Genomic DNA, 26,955 nt, shown 5'->3' with positions numbered 1-26,955 from the left:
TCATACTCATTAGAAATCAACTCCTTAATGAATTTCTATAAGTACTTCAGTTCCTGAAGCACTCTGCCTTGAACAGCTGCTGGTACATTAAAGAGGTTTTCACAAGTATCTCAGTTTTGTACTTCATAAAGAAGTTGACAATTTTATTTCAGTATGCCTCTAAACACGATATAACCTATCCTGAACATTAATAAAAAATTTTAATTTAGATAATTAAAAAAAAGGATTTTTTCTTTCCATTAAAGGCACAGGCAGTTGTAGTACAGACACAGAAAAGATCCTCCATTAATGAGTAAGTATAGAAGAAGAGAAATAGTATTTACAGAGTACAATGCTTTAAATTATCTTCTTAAACAGGAAGCTACTTCCATGTGATGTTATCATCACATTAAATGAAGCAAACCTTTTATTCAGACATATTGTAGGATAATTCATCTTAAACTGACTGAAACAAAATTAATGTACATATAATTTACAATGAGATTTTACCATGCATATATGTCTAACATAAACAAAAATATTATGAGCCAGACTTATTTTATTTAATAAAATAGTAAATCATTTATTCATATACTTTACAAGTAATAAAACACATTCAAAATGCAAATCCCTAAGTCAAGATTGGATGTGATACTTTCCTTCCCCATTAAGGAATATTACTGCTAATATTTTTATAGTGAAGGAAGTCACAAATTTTTATACAAGGAAATATACTTACAGATTCTCTGACTATAAATGTTTTATCTTTGGAGAACATTTCTTCTGAAATAGTCAGTTCATGGTCTTCCGATTGTAGTGTATCATCAAGATTACCATCGGTTGATAACAGAACTTCCTTTCCATTTTCTCCTAACTCCTTACTAAGTGGTTTAAATTCTTCTTTAAATTTCATGTCCATTTCTTCAAAAGCTTGACCCTGTGATGATTTCGTTTCATTTAAATAACCTTCTTGCTGACAGAAAGCATGTGCTTGTTTTGATGATGTAGTATCCTCTTTTTCCCCAGATATTCTAGACAGTTCAGTTTGTTGAGCAAATGCTATACTCATTGACACAATGACCTAAAGAAATAAAGTAAATGAAAAGGATCAGATTTATAAATACCAACAGGAATTTAAAAAGCAAGTTACCACTCAAAATGGTTTTAAACTAAAAGAAATCCTACAGAAAGTGATATGGAGAGATTCTCATACCTTCAATCTTCTCTAACTTGTGGTCAAGATCTCAAGACTAGCTTTTACTTTAATTTCCTGTCTTGAACCTGACCTGCTTGTCTCTTTGTCTCTCAATACTAAGAATGCAACAAAGACAAAAAGATTAAAAATATTAAAAATATGAAAGAGAAGCAGAGTGAAAGATAGAACGAGAATATTCAACCAACGTCTAATTATTGTTCTAGAAGCATATATTAAGAGACTAACAGAAATAAACTATTTCATGAAGTAACAGGTGAGAATACCAAAGGTACTACTCCTAAGAGTCAAGACCAACGAATTTTGGAAGGACAAATAAAGAGAAGACCAAGAACAAATAATTCTTAAAGTTTCCAGAGAAAAAAGATGTATTACCTATGGGGAACAACAATTAAAATGACAAGGACTTTCTCAGTAGAAACAAGAAGGAGTCAGAAAATAATGAAATGTTATCTTTAAAGTTCTGACAAACAAAACGTCAACCCAGATTTGAATGTTCAACAAAATCATCTTTCAGGAATGAAAGCAAAGTAACATGAAATAAAAACAAAAAAAAACAGAGTTTATTCCCAATAAATAGATGATCCATAAAAGAACTTCTAAAGGATGTCCCTCAAAAAGCAGAAAATGATGCTAGAAGGAAGGCATAAGATGCAGAAAGGATGAGAGCATTAAAATTTCTTTTTGTAAATATGTGGATAACCTAACACTGATGGGTATAAAGCAATAATTCTATCTAAATTGTGAAATAAAAATACCTAAGACCGAGACTTGTAATTCCAATTAGCATAAATTAAACCCACTACAGCCTCTCTCCCCCACTGATTACAACTGAAAACTGAACAAAATACAAAAGCAACTACCAGAAAACTCTGAGAAGTAAACAAAAGTAGGCAAATTGCAGAGGGAGTCAAAACTTGAAGAAGAAATCTGTATGGGGAAGGTGAGAAAGAATTTGTGGCCTGAACCTAAATGGGTTGTCTATTTAAAAAGCATTTTTTTCACACTTTCCAGAACATCAGCATCTACATCAATATTCAAAATATTCAATATATAATTCAAAATTAGATGACATACAATATGTTGTATGTCAAATTTGTTGCCAGCAGATTTGCTCAAAAAGAAATGCTACAGTAAATTTTTCAGGCTGAAGGTAGTAATACGAGAGGAAAACAAAGTCTGAGCAGCAGAATACTCATTCTTTTCAAGTATGCATGCAGCATTCAACCAGAACATATTTAAGGCAATAAATTTAAATAAACTGAAATCATACAAAGTATGTCTGACCACAAAGAAATTAAAAATTATACAATGAATTAATTAACAACAGGAAGATATCTGAAAACCCCTAAATGTGAAAATCTAAACAACACATTTCTGAGTAACCCATGAATCAAAGGGGAGGTGACAAAATAAATCAAATATTCAGACTGAATGAAAATGTGTAGAACGCAGCTCAAAGGAGTGCTTAAAGGGAAACTTATAGCATTAAATGAATATATTTGAAAAGAAGAAAGGTCTTTTAGGAAACCAGAAAAAGAAAGCAACTTAAACCCAAAGCAAGCAGAAACAAGTAAAAAATAAAGAAAAGCAATCAATGAAAATAAAACAAAAAGTTTTTAAAAAACCCAAAAGCTGGACCCTTGAAAACATCAATACAATTAACTTCTAGACAGAATGACAAAGAAAAAAGTGAGAAAGCAGACATTAAGTGATAAAGGAATACTATAAACAACTTCACCAACGTAAATTCAACAGCATAGATGAAATGGAACAATGCCCTGAGTGACATTAACTAACAAAGCCCACTCTAAAGAAACAGATTGCTTGAGTAAAACAAAATCTACTAAAGAAATCAGATTCATAGTTTAATAAAATCTTCAACAAAACTCCAGGCCCCGTTAGTTTCACTAACAAATTCTATACCATATTTAAGAATAAAATAGTATCAATTCTACATAAATTCTTCCAGAAAATAGAAGTGAGAATATATTTTAACACTTTACAAGGCCAGCATTGACCTGATACCATAGCCAAACAAAGACATTACAAGAAAATAAAACTATGGATGATGCCCCTCATGAATACAGACATAAATATTCTGGACAAAATATTAGCAAACAGAATCAAGCAATATAAAAGGGAGACTGTCTACAAAGGAGCATGAAGAAACTTTAGGGGTCATGGATATGTCTTATATCTTGATTATGCCGTTGGTTTCATACATCTGTTAAAACTCACCAAATTTTGCAGTTGGAACCTGTGAATTTCATGGTATGTAAATTATACCTCGGTAAAGATAATAACAACAAAAATCTGACCATATGTTAAGTCACAAAAGATTCTGAAATTTTGAAAAATTTGTACAATAAGAATCACTTTCTTTAGATCAGAAATGAGTAACAGAAATAATTAAAAGAATGGTATGGTCTGGAAACTAAAAAACTCAACTAAGGACTCAACTACCTTGTTATTTTCTCCTTTCCATTTCACTATACCATCTAACCAAATTCCACCTGTGATTACAGGGAACTGCCTACTCTGTGCCTGTGTAAGCTAAACTTAGATGAGGAGGAAAAAAAATCCAACCAAGCTGAACAGTGTTATTTTAAATTCATAACTACTACCCTTGATTGAGTCCTTCAGGATACTGGGCAATTCTACTCCATTTCCCTGGTCTTTTCCTTCTCCTAGAAAGCCCTCTCTCCTTAAAGCTTCAATGTCTTCCCTTCCTTTCTCATTCTCAGGTGCTGACCTTGCTTCTTTTTTAGTGAGAAAACAGAAGCAATCAGAAGAGAACATCCACAGGCTCCAAATACCGTATCTGAAAACATCCTGATGAACCAAATATTCTCTGCCTTCTTTCTTGTTATCATGGATTAAATCGCCATGCTCCTATCTAATGGCAACCCTCCAGGGCATTGTACCTCCTCTCCTCTAATCAGGGACACTGCTCCAACAACTGTCTCTCTCTCTTTCCTGACTTAGCGAATTTTTTTCCTTCTCTCCTCAATAATTATTATTAACAAAGAAATATGACATCTTTTTTCTTAAACAGAAACAAATTACCAACAACAAAAATCTGCTGCTTGACTCTCTACATTACCCTTGAGATACCACTGTATTTCTCTGTTCCTCTTTCAAGTAAAACTCTAAATTTCATCTCTTTATTCTTCCCCTTCACTCTCTCAAATCCAATCTAATCAGTTTGTCTGCACCACCCCATCAAATGTGTTCCTGTGAAACTCACCAATGATTTCACATTGTAAAATCCAATAATTAATTTGCAGTTCTAATCATTCGTGATGTATCAAAAACATTTGACACAGTTTAAAAAATTCTCTTCTTGATATATTTTTACTTTTGTTTTTCCCATATTTAATTTACTGCTTTTTCTCTATCTTCTTTATTCCTCCTCATTTCTCTGATCTCTAAACATTGGTGTTATCCAGGCTCAGCCCCCAGACCTCTGCTCTGTCTACACTACTACATTAATTGTTTTTCAAATTTTTTCACTGCAACCATGGTAAACACACACACAACAATAAAAACATTTTATGTTGTGACCCAAAGCACACATACATTTTGTGTGTATTTATATAATTGAACTTTCCCAGTATTTTAAAATCCTGGTCCAAAACCAGGATTTCACGCTTCAAAAACGAGTTGCAACTCACAGTTTGAAAAACGTTGCCCTATTTACCACCCTATTTTCATGTCTAGTCTTAACCTATTTTCTGAACTCTAGATATGTATATCCAACCACTTCTTCAATATTTATTTTTAAACATTTAGTAAGTGTTTGCATTTAATGGTTTTTTTTGTTTTTTTTTTTTTTGTGTACAAGCAGGGGAGGGGCAGAGAGAGGGGGCCAGAGAATCTGAAGCAGACTCCATGCCGACAGCACCAAGTCCAATGCAGGGCTCAAACTCACAAACCACGAGATCACGACCTGAACCAAAGTTGGACACTCAACTGACTGAGCCACCCAGCACCCTAATGGGTCTGAATTCTTAAGCTAAAATCTCAAGTCTATCTTTCCTATCCAAAAACTACTCTCTTGCAGTCTTTTCTGACACCTAATAGCAACTCCATTCTTCCAGCTGCTTATGTCAAATAACCTAGAGTAATATTTTTCCCCAGCCCTTGCCCCTTTTCCTTTATTTCTTCTTCCTCCTGTACCCAGTCACATTTGCTAAGAAGATAAATAATATTTCACCAAATAGGTCCCCTGACTGTGGGGTGGCAGGACTAAAACTGTCCTCTCACTCAGCAGAGCTGGCAGTTGGGCAAGTGGCCTTCACACTCCTGCCATTCTTCTTGGCCACCTCTTTGAAACATTCACTGGTGTAATTCTTGACTTTTTCTCTTGCATTCCACTTTCTCAAAAGATATTCAATCCGTTACCTTCATGATTTACTCTCTCACTTCCTTCAGGTTTTTTTTCTACTATCACTCTAAAAGTGAGGTCTTCTGTGATAACCCTATATAAATAACACCATCTCAACTCCCCATGGAATTTCCTAACAGTTCTATTACCCAGGTCTGTTTTTCTTTTCATGGTATTTACCACCATCTTTCTGCACCAACTAGATAGAATGTAAGGTCTATGGGAGCAAACACTTCATTTTTTTTACCTCTGCTATACCCGAACACTTGGAATACTGCCTGGCAATGAAATGCAAATAAATGTCTATTTTCAGTAGTAGGTATACAAATCACAGGTTGAATCTAATGTGATCTATATTGGGAATCACTACCCCTACTGGGCTTCCTATATACCCTGTGTTTTTGAAGCAATGGTTCTCAATCTTTTTCCAGCAGTCCCACCTAAAGAGTATAGCATACAGCATAATCCCATCAGTACTGGTGGCTCATGTCAACAATCTACATTATTCTAGGATCAAGCTGGGCCATCAAATGTTATCCCTTGGACCATTGTACCCTGGACGTCTTCAAAACGGTTTTCAATGACTTACATTTTGGTGCTCTTGTTATCTGCTTAAGATGAATGATGCTTTACAAGACATACTTCTATCATCATCATTACCAGAGTAATAATATGATCACTTTAAAAGTTTCATTTATGAGTCTATCATCTGGTAGGTGATTTATATTTATATTAGGTCACTGAATCCTTATAAAAATTACTTATTCCTATTTTTCCTTCTTTTAAAAAATTTTTTTTAATCTTTATCTTTGAGAGACAGAGAGACACAGCATGAGCAGGAGAGGGGCAGAGAGAGAGAGGGAGACCCAGAATATGAAGCAGGTTCCAGGCTCTGAGCTGTCAGCACAGAGCCCGACGTGGGGCTTGAACTCACAAGCTGTGAGATCATGACCTGAGCTGAAGTCGGACACTCAACAGACTGAGCCACCCAGGCGCCCCCTATTTTTCCCTCTTTTAACAGAGGAAATAGACTCAGAAGTTAAGTAACATTCCTAAGATCATAAGGAAACCCGAAAACAAGAAGTAAGCCCGAAAAACAAGAATTTAAAGCATGGTATATCCTATACCAAACCTCATGCTCTTAATTGCTATGATGCCCTGCTATAACATTCCACTTGAGAAATTTTTCTAAGAGCTAAGTGCAAGAGAAAAATCTGCATTTCTCTAAAGAACTAGATAATGAGAGCTATATAAGCAATGGTGACTTGCTTTTTACTTTGATCTCCAGGAACTAAACATTCAATTCAGACACAGAAGTGATTAAGTCCATATGGCCCACATATTTCCTTGAGTGCTGACTTCCTCTTCTAATTTATGTTTAACCTAACTCCTTATGCATTTCCTGTATAATCGATCAATTCTCCTCTTTTAAAATGCATATATCCACTGGGATTGTTATATTGAAACAGTTGAAATATTATTAAAAAGCAGAAAAAGTCAGAATTCAACTGTTCCAATATAAGAACCCAATCAGGTATATCCATTTTATTATTTTTTTCATTTTTAAAGTTTATTTATTTGAGAAAGGAGTGTGTGCGCACACGCGTGGGAGACAGAGAGAGAGAAAAGGAGAGGGGCAGAGAGAAAAGAGAATCACAAGCAGGCTCCACTCTGTCAGCATAGAGCCTGATGCAGAGCTTGAACCCATGAACCACGAGATCATGATTGAGATCATGATCAAAATTGAGTCAGTCAACTTAACTGACTGAGCCACCTAGGCACCCCAGATATATGCATTCTGAAAGGGAATACAAAGACAAAAGAAATGGAATCATAATGGTAGATTAGGTGATATGCTTGGTATTCAAGAATTTAAAAGAATGGCTCTGGGCATAGCACAGCTAACAGTATCTACAGTCACAAACATCACAGTCACTTCTCAAGGAAGAGATAGGCAAAGAAAATATATAAAAGACAAACCACCTTCTTTCTCATTTCCTACCATATCCCCTACCTTTAAAGGAAGGCCAAACTCCATCACAAGGTACTACTCCCAGGTAACAAATTTATAAAGACTTGTTTGGGCATTCTGAGAAGTTTCTGATTACTATTCCACATCAAGAAGAAAATATTTTTCTAAAGGAAAAGTTCACAGAATATTCCATTGAAAGGCAATTGTGGTTGATACCAGTAACTGACAATTTAAAGATAATCTATGTACAAAACTTGTAACAAAAAGTGCAGGGGTGCCTGGCTCAGTTGGTGCAGCACGAGACTCTTGATCTTGGGGTCATGAGTTTGCGCCCCATGGTGGGTGTAGAGATTACTTAAATAAATAAGACTTGAAAAAAAAAGGTCATTACTATCAATAAAATCTATGTTTTCTGAAGGCTCAAAAGGAATATAAATCAAAATAATCTGACAAACTATAAACTTACCTTAGCTACTTCTTCTTCTAACCGTTCTTGGTACTGTTTTTCCAGCAATGTAACCATATTTGTTTCCTTTTTCACTCCAAATTCATCAGAAAACTAAATTAAAAAGCAAAATGTAACAGACTTGTTTATACTAATCATACATCACTTATTTTTAAACTTCTATGCTCCAATATCCTCAAAAGATCAATGTTTCTTAGAAAACTGAGTTTTAATAAGTAAATTTCAGTTCTGCTCTTAATTAAAAACGATAATTCTGGTGAATAATTCTAGTGTAGAATTCTAAATAACCTACTTAGTATTGTGAACTTAAAGATGCAAAGTCAGAAATATATTTACATATTTACAATTACTAACATAGTTCTACAGTAGGCTAAAGATACTTCTTAAATATAATTAAGATATGTATCTAATTTTAAGTAATGCTAACAGTGGCTATCTTTGCTTATGAAATTATAAGCAAATTTTATTTTTTTCTTGATGTTTATTAATAGTATCCATTTCCCCACAAATACAAACTACTTTTGTAACTAGAAAAAACTATAAACAGTTTTTTAAAATGTAAACATATTTTCAGCATGAAAGTATTTGTTTACCAATTACCTGAATGGCATTCAAATAGATACTCCATATAGGAGGAGTATGGTACAAACAAGATATGTAGCCAACATCTCTCCTCTGTTTCCAAAACAAGAGAAAGCAATGATTTTTGTTTTCTATATGAGTCAAGAATTAAAAATCCACTGAATGAAGACCAGGGTTTTGTAGTTATAAGTTTCAGAAAAATGGCCACAAATTGGTAATATATACAATGTTGAGGAGAGACAGAATGTGATTTAGCTAGCTGGCCGACACTGTAAAAGATGAGGGGCTTTTATACATCATATGGCATGTGCTCAAGGAAGCCTCAACTATTGTCCTAGCCATAGCATCTTGAATTTTGGGGATCCCTAAACACTATTCTAGAGATAGTCTGACTCAACTTCCCATAGTGGGACAAAAAGTTGTTGGCAAGGGTATGAAACTAATTTGTTACATAGCTCATGTCATACAAAACAAGACAAATTTTAAACCAGAACATATTTAGGGGGAAAAAACTCTCAATTTTAACTTTGTGTTATTCCTATGCTATGAAAATACATTAAATTTTTTTGCTTATATATTCTTCTGGGTCTTTTACATAATGTGTTATCCTCTTATTTATTATGCTTACTTCTTAACAACGCTTTTACTACGGACATAAAAATGACAGAGAAACAGTATCAGTGCACACAACAGTGTAAAAATATAATACCTCTATTGTACCATCAATGTTCTGGTTAAGACAACTTCCAGGGTATACTGTTTTCTGGACATCAGATTCAGTAATTACCATTGAATCACTGGAGAAACTAAACATGAATAAAAGAGAGTGAACGAATTAAGAGCTGTGTACGGGTTTTACTGTTAGTCCAAATTTATAGCATGCATAGAGTTATAAGTACTGTAACTCAAACTGTATTGTTGACTGATTTTTCCAATTAAAATTAAAGTAACACACTTCAATGACAGAGAACTTCAACACATCACCACTGAATTTTATGCCATTTTAAGAAGTGTACTACAAATATATGACATGGAGCTATTTACAGGTAGAGACATTTTCTAAAAGTTATCTATGCTATTACTGAGTAAAAGCCCATAAAAGCTCATTTTTATTAAAAAACTATTTATACACACAAACAGAAAAAAATCTGGATGAATAGACTCCAAAACTAACAATGATTATCTCTAGTGGAACTGGGGAGCAGAGGCAGCAAAAAGAAGGTTCTTAATTTATACAACCACTTCTACGTTTTTTTTTTGTTTTTAATCTATTCATGTATCTTTTGGCATTTGCGTCTTTATTCTGAATTGTTTTACAATCATTATTTTGTAAAAAAATTTTTTTTTCTTAAAATGCTTAACTTGGGTCATAAAAATAAAGTGAGATTAATATTTAGCAACCATGGGATAAAGATTAAAGGGGCAAGTTATACTTTTGTTTTAGCTAATACAATTTCTCACTTCACTTTTAATGTGCATCCACACTGCCTTCTTTATTCCACTCCCCTTTTGCCCAACTCCTCCTTTATTTCTCCTATCCTCTTCTTTCATTCTGTCCCAAACTGGCCAGATATAAGTTATCATCATCCCATTTCCTGACTTATATAACTAACCCACTACTGATAAACATTTGGTTGTTTCTAAATGTTCACTATTACAAATAATGGTACAATATCAATCCTCATAACATCTATGGACTTTCTGTATTATAAATCTTATAAATATTTAAAAATTTAATATAATGCCACATTCCAAAAAGTTACATTAATTTTACTTCCACAACAGTTATCATGTAAGTATTTATTCAAAACTTCAGCAACTCAAAGTTTTAAAACTTTGTTAGAACATTTCTGTTTTTGTTTTTGAGATTACATATCCTTCAGCTTCCATTGGCCATATAAGTTTCTTCGGCTGTGAACTGCATATTTGTGTTCTTTGTTCATGATAAATGATTGTAAAAACTCATCTCCCCTTTCTTCTCTGTCCTTTCCTGGTTCTTCTGTCTCACAATTCTGTCTGTTTCCTTACTGCTTCTTGCACACACTATTCTGATCCTTGGCTCCATATTTTGATTCTTTTTTTCATAGCTGAGAAGCCCTCCTGATTACTTTGGGTCTATTAAGACCCAAATTCTAATAAAAAAATTCTACTTAGTCCACAATTTCATTCTATGGCTTTATAGCATTTGAAAGTGTTCATCCCAAATTCAAAATATAGTCTGGCTAAAACCAAACTCACTGCTCCCCTCTTAATATTAAGCTAACTCTCCACCAGCCTAATTTCTCTATTTTATATTAATGTATCATTATTCTCCATATTCTCTAGCTCATACAACACAGTGTCATCTTTGTTTTTCCCTTTCTCTTTGTTCTCAACATTCCTCCTTCTATCCCAACATCTCATAGTCATCCCTTCATTTCCTTTTCCTCTGGAACCACTCCAATAAGCAATTATCATAAAAATGTGCAGTAAAAGATGCCACACAGACATGGGTTTAAATTCCAGCACTTTGGTTGTTATCACCATGTTATATTCCTTAACCACTACTTCTTAGAAATTATTATTTTGTGAATAAGTATTATTTCAATGATTAGACTGAAGTCACTTGAGGGAAAAGGCCACTTAAATACATCTATAGCTCCTTCCATGGCATCTAGCTAAGGCCCATCCCAGTCATTGTTTCATTTAATCCTCACACTCTTAATGGTAGTTTTATTGTCCCTCATATTACTAAGACATGTTAAAATAATCTGCCAAAAACTGTATAGCCAGTAAAAGGTTAAATCAGGTGTCAAATACAGATCTGACTCTAGTCATTCCAATCCTATACTATATCCCTAAGAGGCTCCTAGTATATAACATCCCCAAATACATGTTAAATGAACGACTCAATTATTTTTTTAAACAAGTTCAAATCTACTTTAATTCAAAAAGCATCATAGTTGTATCCAAAAATGCGATGACATTTACAAGAAATAACTTTGACTCATCACTATTAGCAGGAGTGAACATGGTCCTTAGTAACCTCTGTTTTGGGGAGTGGGAGAAAACTAATGGTTTTAGTTGAAAGGTACTGTCAACACACTTCCACTGAATATTCTAGAAACTCTGAGAGAGGGTGGTGAGCTGACAAAAGCCCAACTATAGTAACAGCAAATAAGTCTACATTTCCAAAAGACTCCCTTTTCTTCACACTTTAGAGAGAAAGCATCACTAACTAAAGGAAGGCTATACGAAATACTGTAGCTGATTATTAGAGAGTTCTTGCTATCTACTTATTTTCTTTCATACCAGAAAACCTAGAGTGGTGGTTTCCAAATGTCAATTCATGGACTTTCTGTATCAGAATTATTTTGTTACAAATACACATGTCCATGGTCTATCTCAAAGCTGTTAAGTCTGACTCTCCAAATGTACAGTCCAGTAATCTAATTTTAAGTATTCAAAAGCCTCCAGTGTTTCTGATGCATGGTCAAGTTAAAGAGCTAATGATCTCAAATGAAATGGGAGCTTTAGAAGGCTGTGCCAGGCTGGGCAAATGATTCCAAAGCCTACAAACAGACCCTGAATAAAAGAAGGAGGAACAGACTGCTTCCCCAAAAGTGTGGACATTCAATATCTTGTCTCAAGGAAAGAAATGTTTTTTTGTCTTGAGGTCCCATTAGTAAGTGCCTATGAAGACAGTCCTAGAAGAGCAGAGCCAGCCAAAGTTAGATGAAATCTCTGAACATTGCACAGAGCTAAATATTATAGCACACTCCCCAACTAAATTATGAACTGTTCGTTCATTCATTTAACAAATATTTACTGAGCACCTACTAGCAGAGGGAATAACTACACGGTCTGGGACACATCAATGACTCAAATGGGCAAAAATCCCCACCCTTACAAAGCTTGAAGTCTTTCATAAAAGAAAGACACTAAACAAAACAAATAAAATCAAACTCCCCTGTAAATATATATAAACTTGGTTTTCATCTTATACATACATACCTTTATATATATAACAGATAACATTAAGTAATATAGAAAGAAATGACGCAGGAAATTAGCGTACAGAGTTCTAAAGAACAATTTTAATTTAAATGGGGGTAATCAGAATAGACATCATAAGAACATTATATCTGCATAAAGACCCAAAGGAGGTAATGTGTTGGGCATGTAAATATCTGGAGAAAGATCATTCTAAAGCAGGAGCATACTGATGGTCTGAGATCTCAAGAAGAATGTGCGGCATGAGAATAGTGACCGGTGGGTGAGTCAACAGGAGATAAAGTCAAAGTGGTAACAGGGAACCATCATGTAGGACCTAGTAAGGCACTGTAACGACAGAAGAGCACTGGACTAACGTGATCTGATCATGTCTTAAATCTAGTTGTGGAAATGTGCTGAGGACAGACTTTAGGGAAGAGTTAGGGTAGAAGGAGAGAGATCAGTTGTTGCAGTAATCCACGTGAGACATGACAATGGTAGGCAGCAGGGGGCTAGTGAGAAGTGGTCCAGTTTAGATGTATTTTGGAGGCAGAAATAACAGGATTTTTTGATAGACTGGAAGTGAGGTATGAGAGAAAGAAGAGTAACCTCAGATGGAGATGGCTGCTGAAGGAACAAATTTCAAGGGGAAGATCCAGAGTTCTGGACATGGTGAATCTGAATATTAGACAACAAAGTGGAGAAAGTCCAATCATGACTAGAATGATCCTATCTTATATTTCTTGGGTATGTCCCACATCAAGGTAGTAAAGACCAGGCATATGATAACAAATATATGCACACTCTCTCAGCAAATTAACAACAACCAGCATTTTTATAAAATAAGGTGTAAGTAAAATCCCTATAATGTCTTCAGTTTATAATATTTCACACATTTCAAAGAATTATCTCTTATTCTTATTTCTTGATAATGCTACATCCCCATCTCTTTCATCCAATTTTCCTTAAGTCACATTTTCTTCTGGAAAACAATCATGTTATGACTATTACTACTCTACAAATGCTGTTGAATGAAATTATAAGTAGACAGATACCTTGGCTGAACTGTAGACTCACTGACAGCTTGAAGCCTTTCCTGCAAACAATGGATCTCTGCCCCATGGTTTTCTTCAGTTTCTTTCAATTGTTGCTGCAAAGAGGAGATGAAGTTTTCTAATTCTTGAACTTGTCCTTCCAGTCGCCTAATTTTTTCAGAATCTTGCAGAGCAGATAACTTGCTTTTATGACTGACATCTAAGTTATATGAAGAGAAGAAAATAAACACTTCAACAGAAATTTCTTAGTGAAATACCACAATCACTTTTTTGTGTGTGGAGATATTCATTCTTCTTCGAAAAAATAATGTTTTTTTTTACTAGTAATAACTCAAGTTTCAATTTAAACTCAATTTGACTCAAGAAAACAAACAAAATGAATTGTGCAATTCAAGATCATTTCTTTAATCTTCATGTCTGTAGTACCCCTAAATCTACCAACTTTATGTCTTTAAACTGGAAACAATTTAGAATCACAGAATAAGAAGTGAGAAGGGATCAAAGACAGCAATAGTCCAAATCTTCCACCTTAAGAATGAGAAAACTGAGACCAGAGAGATTATACTGAAATGCCCAAGGTCACGAGGTTATCTCAAATTGTAAAGTAAGAAAATCAAATGATTAGGGCACTGGGTGGCTCAGTCACCTGAGCATCTGACTTTGGCTCAGGTCATGACCATGAGTTTGAGCCTGGCATTGGGCTTGCTACTTCAGGGCAGAGCCCCTGCTTCAGATCCTCTACCTCTCTCTCCTGCTCCTCCCCTACTTGTGCTCTCTCTCTCTCAAAAGTTAAAAAAAAAAAAAAAAAAAAATCAAATGATTAAATATTTGGTATAAAAGTACTACACTGTGGCATATAATCAAAATTTACCAATGTCATGCAAATTGGTCATCTGAGAGGCTGATAAAAACTCTGTTTCCTCTTTTGGTAGACCTCCTTCTGCAACCTCAAGCTTCACATCATCTGTCTCCTGTCCATGAATCTATTGAAAAGAACAGAAAAGGAGTGACATAAATATACGATCTAGCATTTTGAAGTTATATTAAAGCAGCTTTACATTGAAAATGTTTTTGAAATCACTTAGAATTTTAATACTCTGATATAAATATTTTTGCTTCTACGTTATTCCACGCTTTCTTCTGACAGTGATTCACATTCCCTTCACAGCACTGCAATTATATTAGTAAGTGTACTGTTCTTTCATACCCAGAAAGAAGTTCATTTTAATACAAAAACAGAAGCTGCACAGAATTTTGGTATATAACACATACAGTATTTGTAATATGACTTGGTCTTCGGAATTTCAACTCATACACTGTAAATTTTATGTTTATCAATACTTGGTAATGTAACTTTATGAATCTCTGGATATAACCTATGTACATCCAAGTAATTGACAAATGGTATGGTTCTTTACACAAAAGGAAGGAAAATAATGAAAACAGATGAACCTCAAGTTATTTCCTTAACTATTATAATTAGGCAGCAATTTGTCAGATGCTTAGGTGTCTTAATTTAGTTATTCATAGAATACTTAATAATCATCTACTACATGGCTAGCACTGTGACAAGACAGACTAAGATAAAATCAGTAGAAAAAAAAAAAATATGTGTATCTGCCCTTACAGAATGTATCAACTAGTTGGGGAAATAAAATTAAGTAACTAGAGAAGCACTAAACTATAATTGACTATAAGGACAATAACAGAGAAGAAAGAATGACATGTGTGAGTAGTTATAGAGTAAGTCAAACTTGATTCAGGCCTCAGTCATTTTGGGCAATGATCAGAAAGGTTATACTGAAAACAGAGTATGAGCCATTTGTGAATGAACAGCCTAATGCTATAACTAGTAAAGAAAACTATCTTGTAAAGAGGGGTTTAATTTGGATAAGGATGGGGAAGATGGCTATGTAAATAAGATAGATTTAGACTACAAAGCACCTTAAAAGCAAGGAGAAAGAGTTTGGACTTGCTTGGCTAGATGAACAAATAATACCACAAAAAGCAGGTGAGCCACAGGATAAAACTATTTCCCATGAAGGCTACTTTACTGGTTACTATTCTTATCAAGTCCTCTACCCCGTGCCTAACCCCTAGTACAACTTCAACAGAAGACCTTGCCTCTTAATTTCCCAAAGAAAATAAAGACCATCAGGTAAATTCTTCAGTTTCCAGCCTACTTTTCCAAATATATCTCCTCACTTAATTCATTCAGCACTTATTAAACCCCTACCATGTGCTCCAACCAAGGACCACACTAAGAAGAAATAAAAATAAAGACAAGACTCCCTGATTCTGAAGGGTTTAGAATCTAGGAATTATTTTAAATAGATCATTACCTCCCCCATTTTCCCTGTTGCCATAGTTCTTTGTACAAACTTGCATTCATTATTTTTCTTGTTATTATAATTAACAGAAAAAGGTAAATGCAGTAACCAAAGGCCAACAGAATGGAGGAAGAAATGCCTAAGTCTAGGAAGACAGGTAAAGAGGACACAAAGGAAATAACATCTGAACCAACTGGAAGAACACACCAAGCAGACTGGAGTTTGATGGCAGTGTCAGGCAGAAAAAAACCAGCATTCAATAAAGGCCAAGGTGTGAAAGATCAGGGTACATTTGGGAAACTCTGGGAGTATTTCAGTATGGCTAAAATGAGGAGGAGGAGGGTTAGAAGATGAAGCTAACAGGTTAGACAGTGATGTACTGCAGTGCTGAGACTGATCTCAACCAACCTCTGGATGCCTTTGTGGTGAGAGCTACCTTACTGGGTTAACATGTGAATTTCACTTTTTAATTTTTTTTCTGGGGAGAACTAAAGAAGTTAGGGTGGGTATCTGTGTTCCAAAGTAAGCCTCCCACATTCTGGTACTGGGGAAGAGAGGTGTTTCTCTCATCAAACCAAACTGTTCCCTACTCAGTGCCCTAAAAAGAAAGAGGCAAAATGACACATCATTCACTGACTCACAAATCCATCACTGTGGATTACTTGCTTACTATAAGCCCTCCTACACTATTTAATAGTTTCAACTGTGTATTGCCATGAAGAAAAGCAACATACTTTTAAAAGAAAGAAAACAAGGAAGGTAAGAAAACAGAAAGGAAATCTGACAGTTAAGGATTCACCACTGACTTTGATCAAAGAAAGCTTAGTGAAGTGCAAGTTGGAAGCTTGTTTACAATGGGGAGGAGAGGGGAGCAGATGGGGAAGTTCCCGCTATAGTCTATTCTTTCTTTCAAACAATGTGATCATGAAGGAGAAAGAGAACCACAAAGGAAGATGTGGCATTGAGGACCAGTTATGTTCTAAATAGAGACGTGAGGAATGTGCGAGGGGAAAGGACAGAAACAGAGAAAAACACAAGCAAAGGAGCTGAAATCACAGAAGAGAGGGAAGGGACATGTTATCAATCTTGGAAGAGGTAGAAAGGGATATTAACAAAGTCACAGGAAATAAAATAACCTTGGTTATGGAAAGGAATAACTTCTGAGATAGAAGGAAAATTAATTAGGGCATTCAGAGATTTAAAGAAATACATATGGTCTAGAGGTAGCAGGCTGAGATAATTTATAATTGATAGCTCTGATATTTGTAGAGAAATAGGAGATAAGGCCAAATACAAAGGGGGACCAGAAGTAGAATATAGGACTTGAGGAAAGTTGTAAAGCTGAGAAACATCCACTGAAGGGATTGTGAGAAGGTAAAGTACCACATAAAAGAACTGTGAAGTGATCCTGAGGGTCTGGCTGATGTCAGACCATGATGACGTAGTGTCACCAAACCACATTTGCATCTAATTTTCTAAGCAGCCCTCAGAAACCCAAGTATGACTAGAGAAGAAGGATCCCTGGAGGCAGGATAAGGGCAGTAGAAAAACAAAAAAATCCAAACTGCTAGGAGTACTGGTAAGAAAATGGTATGATGATTTTGAATAGGGATCAACATCTTGGCTATGAAGGGAAGTAGAAAGAAAAGTAATTATTGTAGGGAAATGTAGAGTTAAATAAGGATTTTTATCTATCCACCTGCCCTCCTACATAGTTATCTGTAAGACAGTGGAGTAGGTTTACAGGTTTTAGAAAAGGCAGGATAGTTTATTTACTTGCAGAGGAAGAGAAAGAGAAAAGGAATGATGGAAAGGGGAAAAGAGAAACAGAGGAAGACAGAAGGCAAGAAAGAGGGAGGGGAAGAGAAAGAAGAACAAGAATTGTCAAGTGATCCTGAGGTCCGGTTGATGTCAGACCATGATTACACAGTGTTACCAAACCACATCTGCATCTAATTTTCTTAGCAAAGCATCCCTCATAAGCAATAGAACTTTCGCTGCGTGTCAGTTAAATCTTTCAAATCTGCCCAGTTAAGTAGAATGACATCAAAAGTACCCCAAATAAACAGACATAGAGATCCTTCTGGATTTTTTCTACAACATGAAGATCATAACACTTATCTTTGCCAATATATGCTATTTATTTTTCTGATACAGTTAATAAATTACACTATGCCATCTATATTCTCTTGCATACATTTCTAAAACAACTACTTGAAAGAAATTTGACATATCTAACACTGTGTGAAACTAATTAGCTATGTTCTAAACAACTATACTAATTCCATTTTTCTCTAAAACAGACCCGCTACTTTAAAACTGCTATATAGAAAACTAAATACAACTGCTTCACCAAGTTTACAATCTGACATTTTATATGTATCTTACTTTATCAGGATTTCCAAAACTCTCAAATGGGGTAAACAGTATTCAACTTGCAGATATTCCATTAGCTCATTGATACTACGAATATGTAACTTTTCCTTCATCTTTTTCATGTTCACTTATTTTAGAAATGCTTAGTTGATGAAGAAGCTTACAAAACAGCATGTGACACAATAAATGAAAACATAATACATTTTCCATTTCACAGACCTTACTTAATCGTGTTTGAAGTACCAAGAGTTTGTTGTATTCTTCTGTTACTTTGGTGAGAAGAGTTTGCATATTTTCTTGAAAGTCTAGATGATAAATAAACAATTATAATAATTTCATTTCACAAGCAAACTTGTGGACATCTTTGATTCTCTTTATATCACAATTACTGCATTACATAAATAAAAATGTATGTTAAAAATAAGATTTCATGAATCCCAAAAGATATTAAATAACTGAATTATGATTAAAGTAAAAGTTCATCACATTAACTGACTTAAGAAAATAATGTGGGAAGGGGCACCTGAGTGGCTCGGTTGGTTAAGTGTCCGACTCTAGGTTTTGGCTTAGGTCATGATCTCATGGCTGTGAGATCGAGCCCTGGGTCGGCTCCACAATGAGTGTGGAACCTGTTTAAGATTCTCTCTCCCTCTCTCTGCCCCTCCCCTGCTTGCACTCTATCTCACAAAACAAACAAACAAATATTTAAGAAAAAAGAAAAAAGACTGTAAGATTTTATTACCTTGAACTTCATATCTATAATCTTGCAATTCTTGTTCTTGATTTTCAGAAGTATGCACACCAGAACTCTCTTTCTCTTCTATATTTATGCCACATTTTACAGCAGGAGTATGATGTTCACCAAGGACATTGCAAAAAGTCTATTAACAAAATTAGTATTTTACAGAATTAAAAATTTTTGATTTGTGCCTCTGAAAAATCATTAAACGTTATTTTCCTATATGTAAAAGTCAAAATGGCACAGAAAAATCAGCAAGGAAACACTATTCCATACACCAAATCAGTCCGCAAAAGAAATGGTTAAATCTAAATCTTTCTCTCTCTCTAGGACATAAAATATATCCTACAGTGGAAAAATATTGATAATCCTAACTGCACAAAACTATTTTTTCTGCTTCTAATAATGAATATAGCTTGTACTGCAATCTACCACTTTCTAGCTTGTATCTTAGATTGATGTTATCTCTGTAATGCCAACTACCCTTGAAAAACCACTAGAAGACAAGGACAGAAGTTAAAAGATGATGACTAGGGGTGCCTCAGTTGGCAGAGCATGTGACTCTTGATATTGGGGTCATGAGGTCAAGCCCCATGTTGGGCATAGAGCTTACTCAAAAAAAAAAAAATTATGACTGGAAAGTAGTCTATAAATTCTGAAGGCACTTGTGATGAGCACTGGGTGTTGTAAGTGATGAATCACTGAATTCTACTCTTGAAACCAATACTGCATTGTATGTTAACTAAAATTTAAATTAAAAAAAATTATATGAAGTAGATCACATTCATGTACTTTTCTGTAACACATAGGTAGAATTCTATGCTTTATATGCACAAATTACAAATATGTGACACATTATTAGTTTTTTTCTCCTGAGCAACAGAAAATTCTACCATCATTTAAAAACAACACATGACCCATAATCATTTCAGAAGCCCTCAAAATAAGTTTCACCTTTGCCCTGCACACAACTGGAAACAACTGGAAAAAACCAAATTGTTTATTACTACTTCTTGAGATTCGCTTAAAAGTTAACTATAGTGTCAATTAACAACTGAGTGTATTAAATTTTCAGCAGTTTCTAAAATGGAATTTTATCATACTAGGGTTGGCAGAAACCTGAATGATCACCCCATTTACTAATGAAGAAATGGACTCAAAAAGATGAAAAAACTAGTCTATGACAACATGATTAATGACAAAACCAGGTTTCATGAAGAACCCCAGAGGACCCCTCTATCAGAACAAGTGATTCATATTTCAGCTTGAGATTAGGGATCAGGTAAAGACAATAACAAAAGGAAAAAAACATAAAGTCAGTTTATAACTTAACTAATTCGACTTGGGCTCTCTTTCCATTATTTACTGAATATCAACAATAGATATGAAAGGACAATGCCTGAATGCTTCAGAAGTGGAGGTGGACACTGCTGAGTAGCTGAATGAAGACATGCATTAGGTGTGGTTGCTTCTTACTTTTTGAGGTTTTTGCAACACTGTTCTTTGAACAATTTTATAGGTAATCAAAATCAATAAGGTAGCTCTACCTGTCCCAACTGATACCACCCTCTTCCTCCAATTCATAAATATAAAAGCCCGGGATAGAGATTAGGGACAAACCAAAGCAAAGATTATAAATTCTGAACTATTTCAAATACGCAGAAAAATAGTTTATCTCTTACTTACCTTTAACAAATGGTCAATTTTGTCATATTATCTCCATATTTTTTAAAGAAACTGAAAATTACATATAGATTTGAAGCTCTCTATTTTAAGTACTGCTTATCCATTTTATGCACCTTTCTCTCTATCCAGAGGTAATTATTCGAGCATACGTACTTTATACTTTTGAGATTTACTGACATTAGTACAGACATCAAACACTGCTAAACGGAGTTCCAGTGCATCGAGATAACACAATTTATTTATTACCATTGTTCATGGAAAGCTGAGTTGTTTCCCATTTTTAACTTAATAAAGACACTCTAGCAATGAACAGATCTGACTGTGCACAAATAAATGCTTGGGTTGTAGGATGTATATATCTTCAAAAATATACCCTGCCAATCTCCTTCTCAAGGCAGTACATTTCCACCAGGAGTGTGTAAGTGCTTCTATCTCACTCTAAGTTCACAAACATACTTGGCATAATTAGAGTTTTTAGACATTGGCAATCTGAAGTGTGAAATCATATCTCATTGATCTTGTGCAATCTCCCCAGGTAAGTCAATGGATGCACTCAACAACCAAAGTTGGCAGGGGCAGGAAACAGACTTTTTTTGGGTTCTATTGGTCCACTGTTTTTTTGTATTAGGTATACCTTTTGTCTGTTCCACTGCTGAGATAATTTACTCCAATCTCTTTTGTTTCAAAAGATTATCAGAAAACATTTAAATGCTCATTTTAAAGTTAAAAACGCAGGAATATTTTCTAAGTGCAGTTCTGAAGTATAGTATTTCCTGTCTAAAAGTATTTTTTTTACATTTTTTTAATTTAATTTTTTTAAATTTACATCCAAATTAGTTAGCATATAGTGCAACAATGATTTCAGGAGTAGATTCCTTAATGCCCCTTACCCAGTTAGCCCATCGCCCCTCCCACAGCTCCTCCAGTAACCCTCCGTTTGATCTCCATTATTTAAGAGTCTCTTATGTTTTGTCCCCCTCCCTGTTTTTATATTATTTTTGTTTCCTTTCCCTTATGCTTATCTGTTTTGTCTCTTAAAGTCCTCATATGAGTGAAGTCATATGATATTTGTCTTTCTCTGACTAATTTCACTTAGCATAATACCCTGTAGTTCCATCCACGTAGTTGCAAATGGCAAGACTTCATTCCTAAAAGTACTTTTTAACTAATATCTTACCTGTGTAAAATAAAAACATTCTTCAGACACTGCCCTGCGTAGTTTTCCAATAAGCATTTGTAAAGGCTTCACTTCATCACCTAATAGAACAGATACTGTATTAAACATTTATCTACTTAAGTACTATTATCATTTTAAACCTATGTCAACTGGAAGCTTCCCTTACAATAAGATTAGTTTTAAATTCCTTCTTTAAAACTTATTTTCTACTGCTCAATGTTAATGGTCTCAGATAATTTTTAAGATTCTCAGTTTATATCCTACAAAATGGTATGAAGTGGTGATTTACACATTTTACTACTCCCCAATATAAGAAATATGTCATATATTGTAACCTATTATACACATCCATGGAAAACTGAAACAAGAATTTCACAGATCATTATTTACTTTTTTTAATATACTATATGCTTTTAATGTTTTCTGTTCTACTATATTCTTTTATTTACTAAAAAAAAAAATGCTGGTCATTACTCACTAACTGCATCAACCATTAGTGGACCCATTAATTAACTTATAGTTGAAAAACCACTGGACAGATTCTATCCTTTAGAGGATATCATTAAAAATAATACATGCTTAAAATCTTATTACATTCAAACCTAAAGAACTCCTGAAGTGGAAAAATGATATTTAAGCCACTCCCTAAATTCTACTCTGTTCAACAGAGCAACTAGACAAACTTAGGAACCACCTCATTCTCAAAAGTATATCTGTCAAGGGTGAAAACCTACAGACGTTTTGAACACAGGAAGTCTACTTAATAGAGTGATTAAACAATTACTAGAGATAAAAGCTAACTACAACTAGTCTTCTACTTCAGATGCCTTATATGTTGTTGCTTCTCACAGTGCCTACTGTACAGTCTCCTAGGACATCTCATTCTTTTCTCTGGCCTCAAATGATCTTTGGATTCCCAAATCTTTTTTTTTTTTTTTTTTTTTAAAGAATTGTTTTTTTTCAACGTTTATTTATTTTTGGGACAGAGAGAGACAGAGCATGAACGGGGGAGGGTCACAGAGAGGGAGACACAGAATCGGAAACAGGCTCCAGGCTCTGAGCCATCAGCCCAGAGCCTGACGCGGGGCTCGAACTCACAGACTGCGAGATCGTGACCTGGCTGAAGTCGGACGCTTAACCGACTGCGCCACCCAGGCGCCCCTGGATTCCCAAATCTTAATCTTGAGCCTAAACCTCTTACATTTCAGACTTCTATTTTTAACTGCCTACTAGATAACTCTTTTTTTTTTTAAGTCAAGAGGTATTTTTAACTCACTATGTTCCAAACTGGATTTATTATTCTTCCCATAGATCTGCTCTGCATACTCCTCATGACTAGTCTCCCCTTCAATCCAGCTACCCAAGCTAGAAACTTACGGACCACTCTCAATTCTTCCCCCTTTCCTCCTAATATCAACTGCAGACTACAGCCTACTTCTTTGACTCTCTCTTCCATCCTCAATACATTTTATTCAGCCCCTTATTGTTAGCAGAATTACCTCCAAAGTTGCTTAACTGGTCTTCCTAGAACTAATCACCTTCCTTACTTTGCCTCATGGTGTTACCTTAAAATAAAAATTTTACTGTTACTCCCACTACTTAAAATCTTACAGGTCCTATCACCAATAGGATAAAGCTTAAACATGCTTCAGTCAGAGTATATAAGGCCTTTTCTAATCAAGCTCCTGTCAATCTTAACAGCTTTATAACCCACCACCTTCTCATGTAACTTGAACTCTCAATTCTCCAAGATGGCTACGATCTCTCACACCTCTATGTTTAAGACTCAGGAACCTTCCCTAAAATTCCAACAACCGTACTCCTGCCTGCAACCTCACTCCACTCCTCCTCCCAGGAGGTATAAGGCTTTTTTCCTTTTTTCTTCCATTCTTTCTAGTCATTTTTCTATTACAGAAATTGATCTATTGTTTTCTAAGAGTTTATTTTATATTGCTTTCCCACTTGATTACAACTTCTGTGGGAAAATGATTCAGTAATTTTAGATTTCCCAAGCACTTAAAAAAATGTGCAGTGATTATATGAACAGATGAATCCAGGACTTGGATATACAGTTACCTTCCTCTATGGATTCTAAGACCAGGACAGTATCATGGAATGGTGGGCTCTAAGTGATATTTACTTATTTCATAGTACTTATAATTTTTTTAGAAAGCCATTTACCTGTTTCTTGTGTTTTTATATTCTGTAGCTCTTGCTGGTGTATTTCCTGAAGTTCCTTTATCTTTTCCTCTTGGGCAGAAATAAGTTCCTCCTTAAGACTACAAAGAGCTTTATCTTTTTCATTTTCCATATATTCACGAACCTGATCCACATGAGTTGAATAAACCAGAGAGAGGCATATACGCTGAGCTTCCATCTGTAGCCTTAAATCATTCTTAAAGTGAATGTATGTACACATTAGAATACTTTTAAACAACTTACATTTTTAAAATAACTTCTATCTTCTGCATTTACTGACTACAAGGGGGAAATACATGAAATTACAGTTTAAAACTTTATATAAGAGAGGTCTAATTTACCTCAGCCGCAGCAATTTCTTACTTGACACATCCCCAAAGGCATGGGAATTAAAAGCAAAAATGAACTATTGGGACCTCATGAAGATAAAAAGCTTCTGCACAGCAAAGAAAACAACCAACAAAACTAAAAGGCAACCAATGGAATGGGAAAAGATATTTGCAAATGACATTATCGGACAAAGGGCTAGTATCCAAAATCTATAAAGAGTTCACCAAACTCCACACCCAAAAAAACAAATAATCCAGTGAAGAAATGGGCAGAAATCATGAATAGACACTTCTCTAAAGAAGATATCCAGATGGCCAACAGGCACATGAAAGGATGCTCAACATCGCTCCTCATCAGGGAAATACAAATCAAAACCACACTCAGATATCACCTCACGCCAGTCAGAGTGGCCAAAATGAACAAATCAGGAGACTGTATAGATGCTGAAGAGGATGTGGAGAAACGGGAACCCTCTTGCACTGTTGGTGGGAATGCAAACTGGTGCAGCCACTCTGGAAAACAGTGTGGAGGTTCCTCAAAAAATTAAACATAGACCTACCTTATGACCCAGCAGTAGCACTGCTAGGAATTTACCCAAGGGATACAGGAGTACTGATGCATAGGGGCACGTGTATCCCAATGTTTATAGCAGCACTCTCAACAATAGCTAAATTGTGGAAAGAGCCTAAATGTCCATCAACTGATGAATGGATAAAGAAATTGTGGCTTATATACACAATGGAGTACTATGTGGCAATGAGAAAGAATGAAATATGGCCCTTTGCAGCAACACGGATGGAACTGGAGAGTGTGATGCTAAGTGAAATAAGCCATACAGAGAAAGACAGATACCATATGGTTTCACTCTTATGTGGATCCTGAGAAACTTAACAGAAACCCATGGGGGAGGGGAAGGAAAAAAAAAAGAGATTAGACTGGGAGAGAGCCAAAGCATAAGAGACTCTTAAAAACTGAGAACAAACTGAGGGCTGATGGGGGGTGGGAGGGAGGGGAGGGTGGGTGATGGGTATTGAGGAGGGCACCTTTTGGGATGAGCACTGGGTGTTGTATGGAAACCAATCTGACAATAAATTTCATATATTAAAAAAAAGAGAGAGGTCTGATTTTTCTCACTTCATTCTGTTGCACTGATCTACCTATCTTTTTCAAGGAAAGTAGCACAATATTGCCATTACCGCAACTTTATTGTAAACTTTGATAGATGGTATAGTAGTAGTATGGCCTGCTTCATCATTTAAAAATATTTTAGGGTTGTCTGGGTGGCTCAGTTGGTTAAGCATCCGACTCTTGATTTCAGCTCAGGTCATGATCTCACAGTTTGTGAGAGTGAGCCCCACATCGGGCTCTGTGCTGAGAGCATGGAAACTGCTTCGGATTCTTTCTCCCTCTCTCTGCCTCCTCCCCTACTTTGTACTCTCTCTCAAAATAATAAGCATTTAAAAAATAAAAAATATTTTAAATATAGAGAAATGAAAAGAATAATGTAGTAAACATGTACTCACAACCCAAATAAATACAATTATTTTGTCTTCCTCCCCCCCCCATTTCTCTCCTTTCTACAAACTTTTTTGGTTTAGAAAGAAAACATAAATAAAATTTAATCCACTATATTCCCATTCCTCCTTTCCCAGAGGCAATTATTATCATAAATTTGCAACAAGTCCACTCCATTTCTTATACTATCACTTTTCAGTACATGTAAACAATATATATTTTATGTTTTTGAGAATTTACATAAATGGTGCAAAATGGTATTTATTTAGCAAATCATTCTTCTCATTCAATATACTGAGATCTATCCATGTAGATACAGGTTAATTTATTTTAACTGTCCTACAGTATCTGTGAATACACCACGATTTGTCAATTTCCTTCTTGAAGACCAACTATTATTTCTAATTTTTTGATATTTCAAAAATACTGCAGTAAATTCTTAGATATGCCCCTGTATAAATATACTTGTGTTTCCCTCATAAAGTGGTTCTCAAACTTTAGCAGGCACCAGAATAACCTGGAGTGCTTGTTAAAACAGATTGCTGGGCCCTTTCCCCGAGCTTCGGGTTTAGGAAGTCTGGTGTGGGGCCCCAAAATTTTAATTTTAAACTGTTTTCAAGTGCTGCTGATACTGCTAGTCAGGGACCACACTGACAACCACCTAGAAATGGTTCTGCAGGGTCATAGGTAATGTACATTAAATGTATTAAATTTTACCAAACTATGTTTTCTGTAATTGTACCAATTTATATTGACATTAACAGCGTATGTGAGTACTCATCTCCCCATATCCTCACCACATTTTATTGTGAGACTCATAAGGTTGAAAGCACCTTTTCATGTTTATTAGACAATTAATTTCATCCAAGAGTATGGTATTCTGGGGGGAGTCAGCATTATTTCTAAGCATAAGTAGATTGCTTGTAGGTGTTACTGTTGTATAAAATTATCCATCTATTTCTTCTGTGAGCTCC

At 35.1% G+C, this 26,955-nt stretch overlaps 1 protein-coding gene across 4 annotated transcripts in view; it reads right to left on the bottom strand.

Annotated features, from left to right (window-relative positions):
- AKAP9 (A-kinase anchoring protein 9) overlaps positions 1-26,955 on the bottom strand; it is a 152,920-nt gene that overhangs the window by 76,493 nt on the left and 49,472 nt on the right. For all 4 annotated transcript variants that reach the window (XM_047094567.1, XM_047094568.1, XM_047094569.1 and 1 more), the window contains 9 exons: positions 24,119-24,332; positions 21,938-22,017; positions 19,078-19,216; positions 18,555-18,640; positions 14,501-14,612; positions 13,630-13,828; positions 9,312-9,408; positions 8,021-8,113; positions 719-1,060 (listed from right to left, as the gene is read on the bottom strand). In XM_047094567.1, coding sequence (XP_046950523.1) covers positions 719-1,060; positions 8,021-8,113; positions 9,312-9,408; positions 13,630-13,828; positions 14,501-14,612; positions 18,555-18,640; positions 19,078-19,216; positions 21,938-22,017; positions 24,119-24,332 — 1,362 coding nt within the window. The remainder of the gene's footprint in view (positions 1-718; positions 1,061-8,020; positions 8,114-9,311; positions 9,409-13,629; positions 13,829-14,500; positions 14,613-18,554; positions 18,641-19,077; positions 19,217-21,937; positions 22,018-24,118; positions 24,333-26,955) is intronic.

The sequence above is a fragment of the Lynx rufus genome, unplaced genomic scaffold, assembly GCF_022079265.1.
Source record: "Lynx rufus isolate CCGP_SWC_20201006 ecotype Redwood Valley unplaced genomic scaffold, mLynRuf1.p SCAF_4, whole genome shotgun sequence".
NCBI classification, from domain to species: Eukaryota; Metazoa; Chordata; class Mammalia; order Carnivora; family Felidae; genus Lynx; species Lynx rufus.
This window is presented reverse-complemented; position numbering and strand designations above follow the sequence as displayed.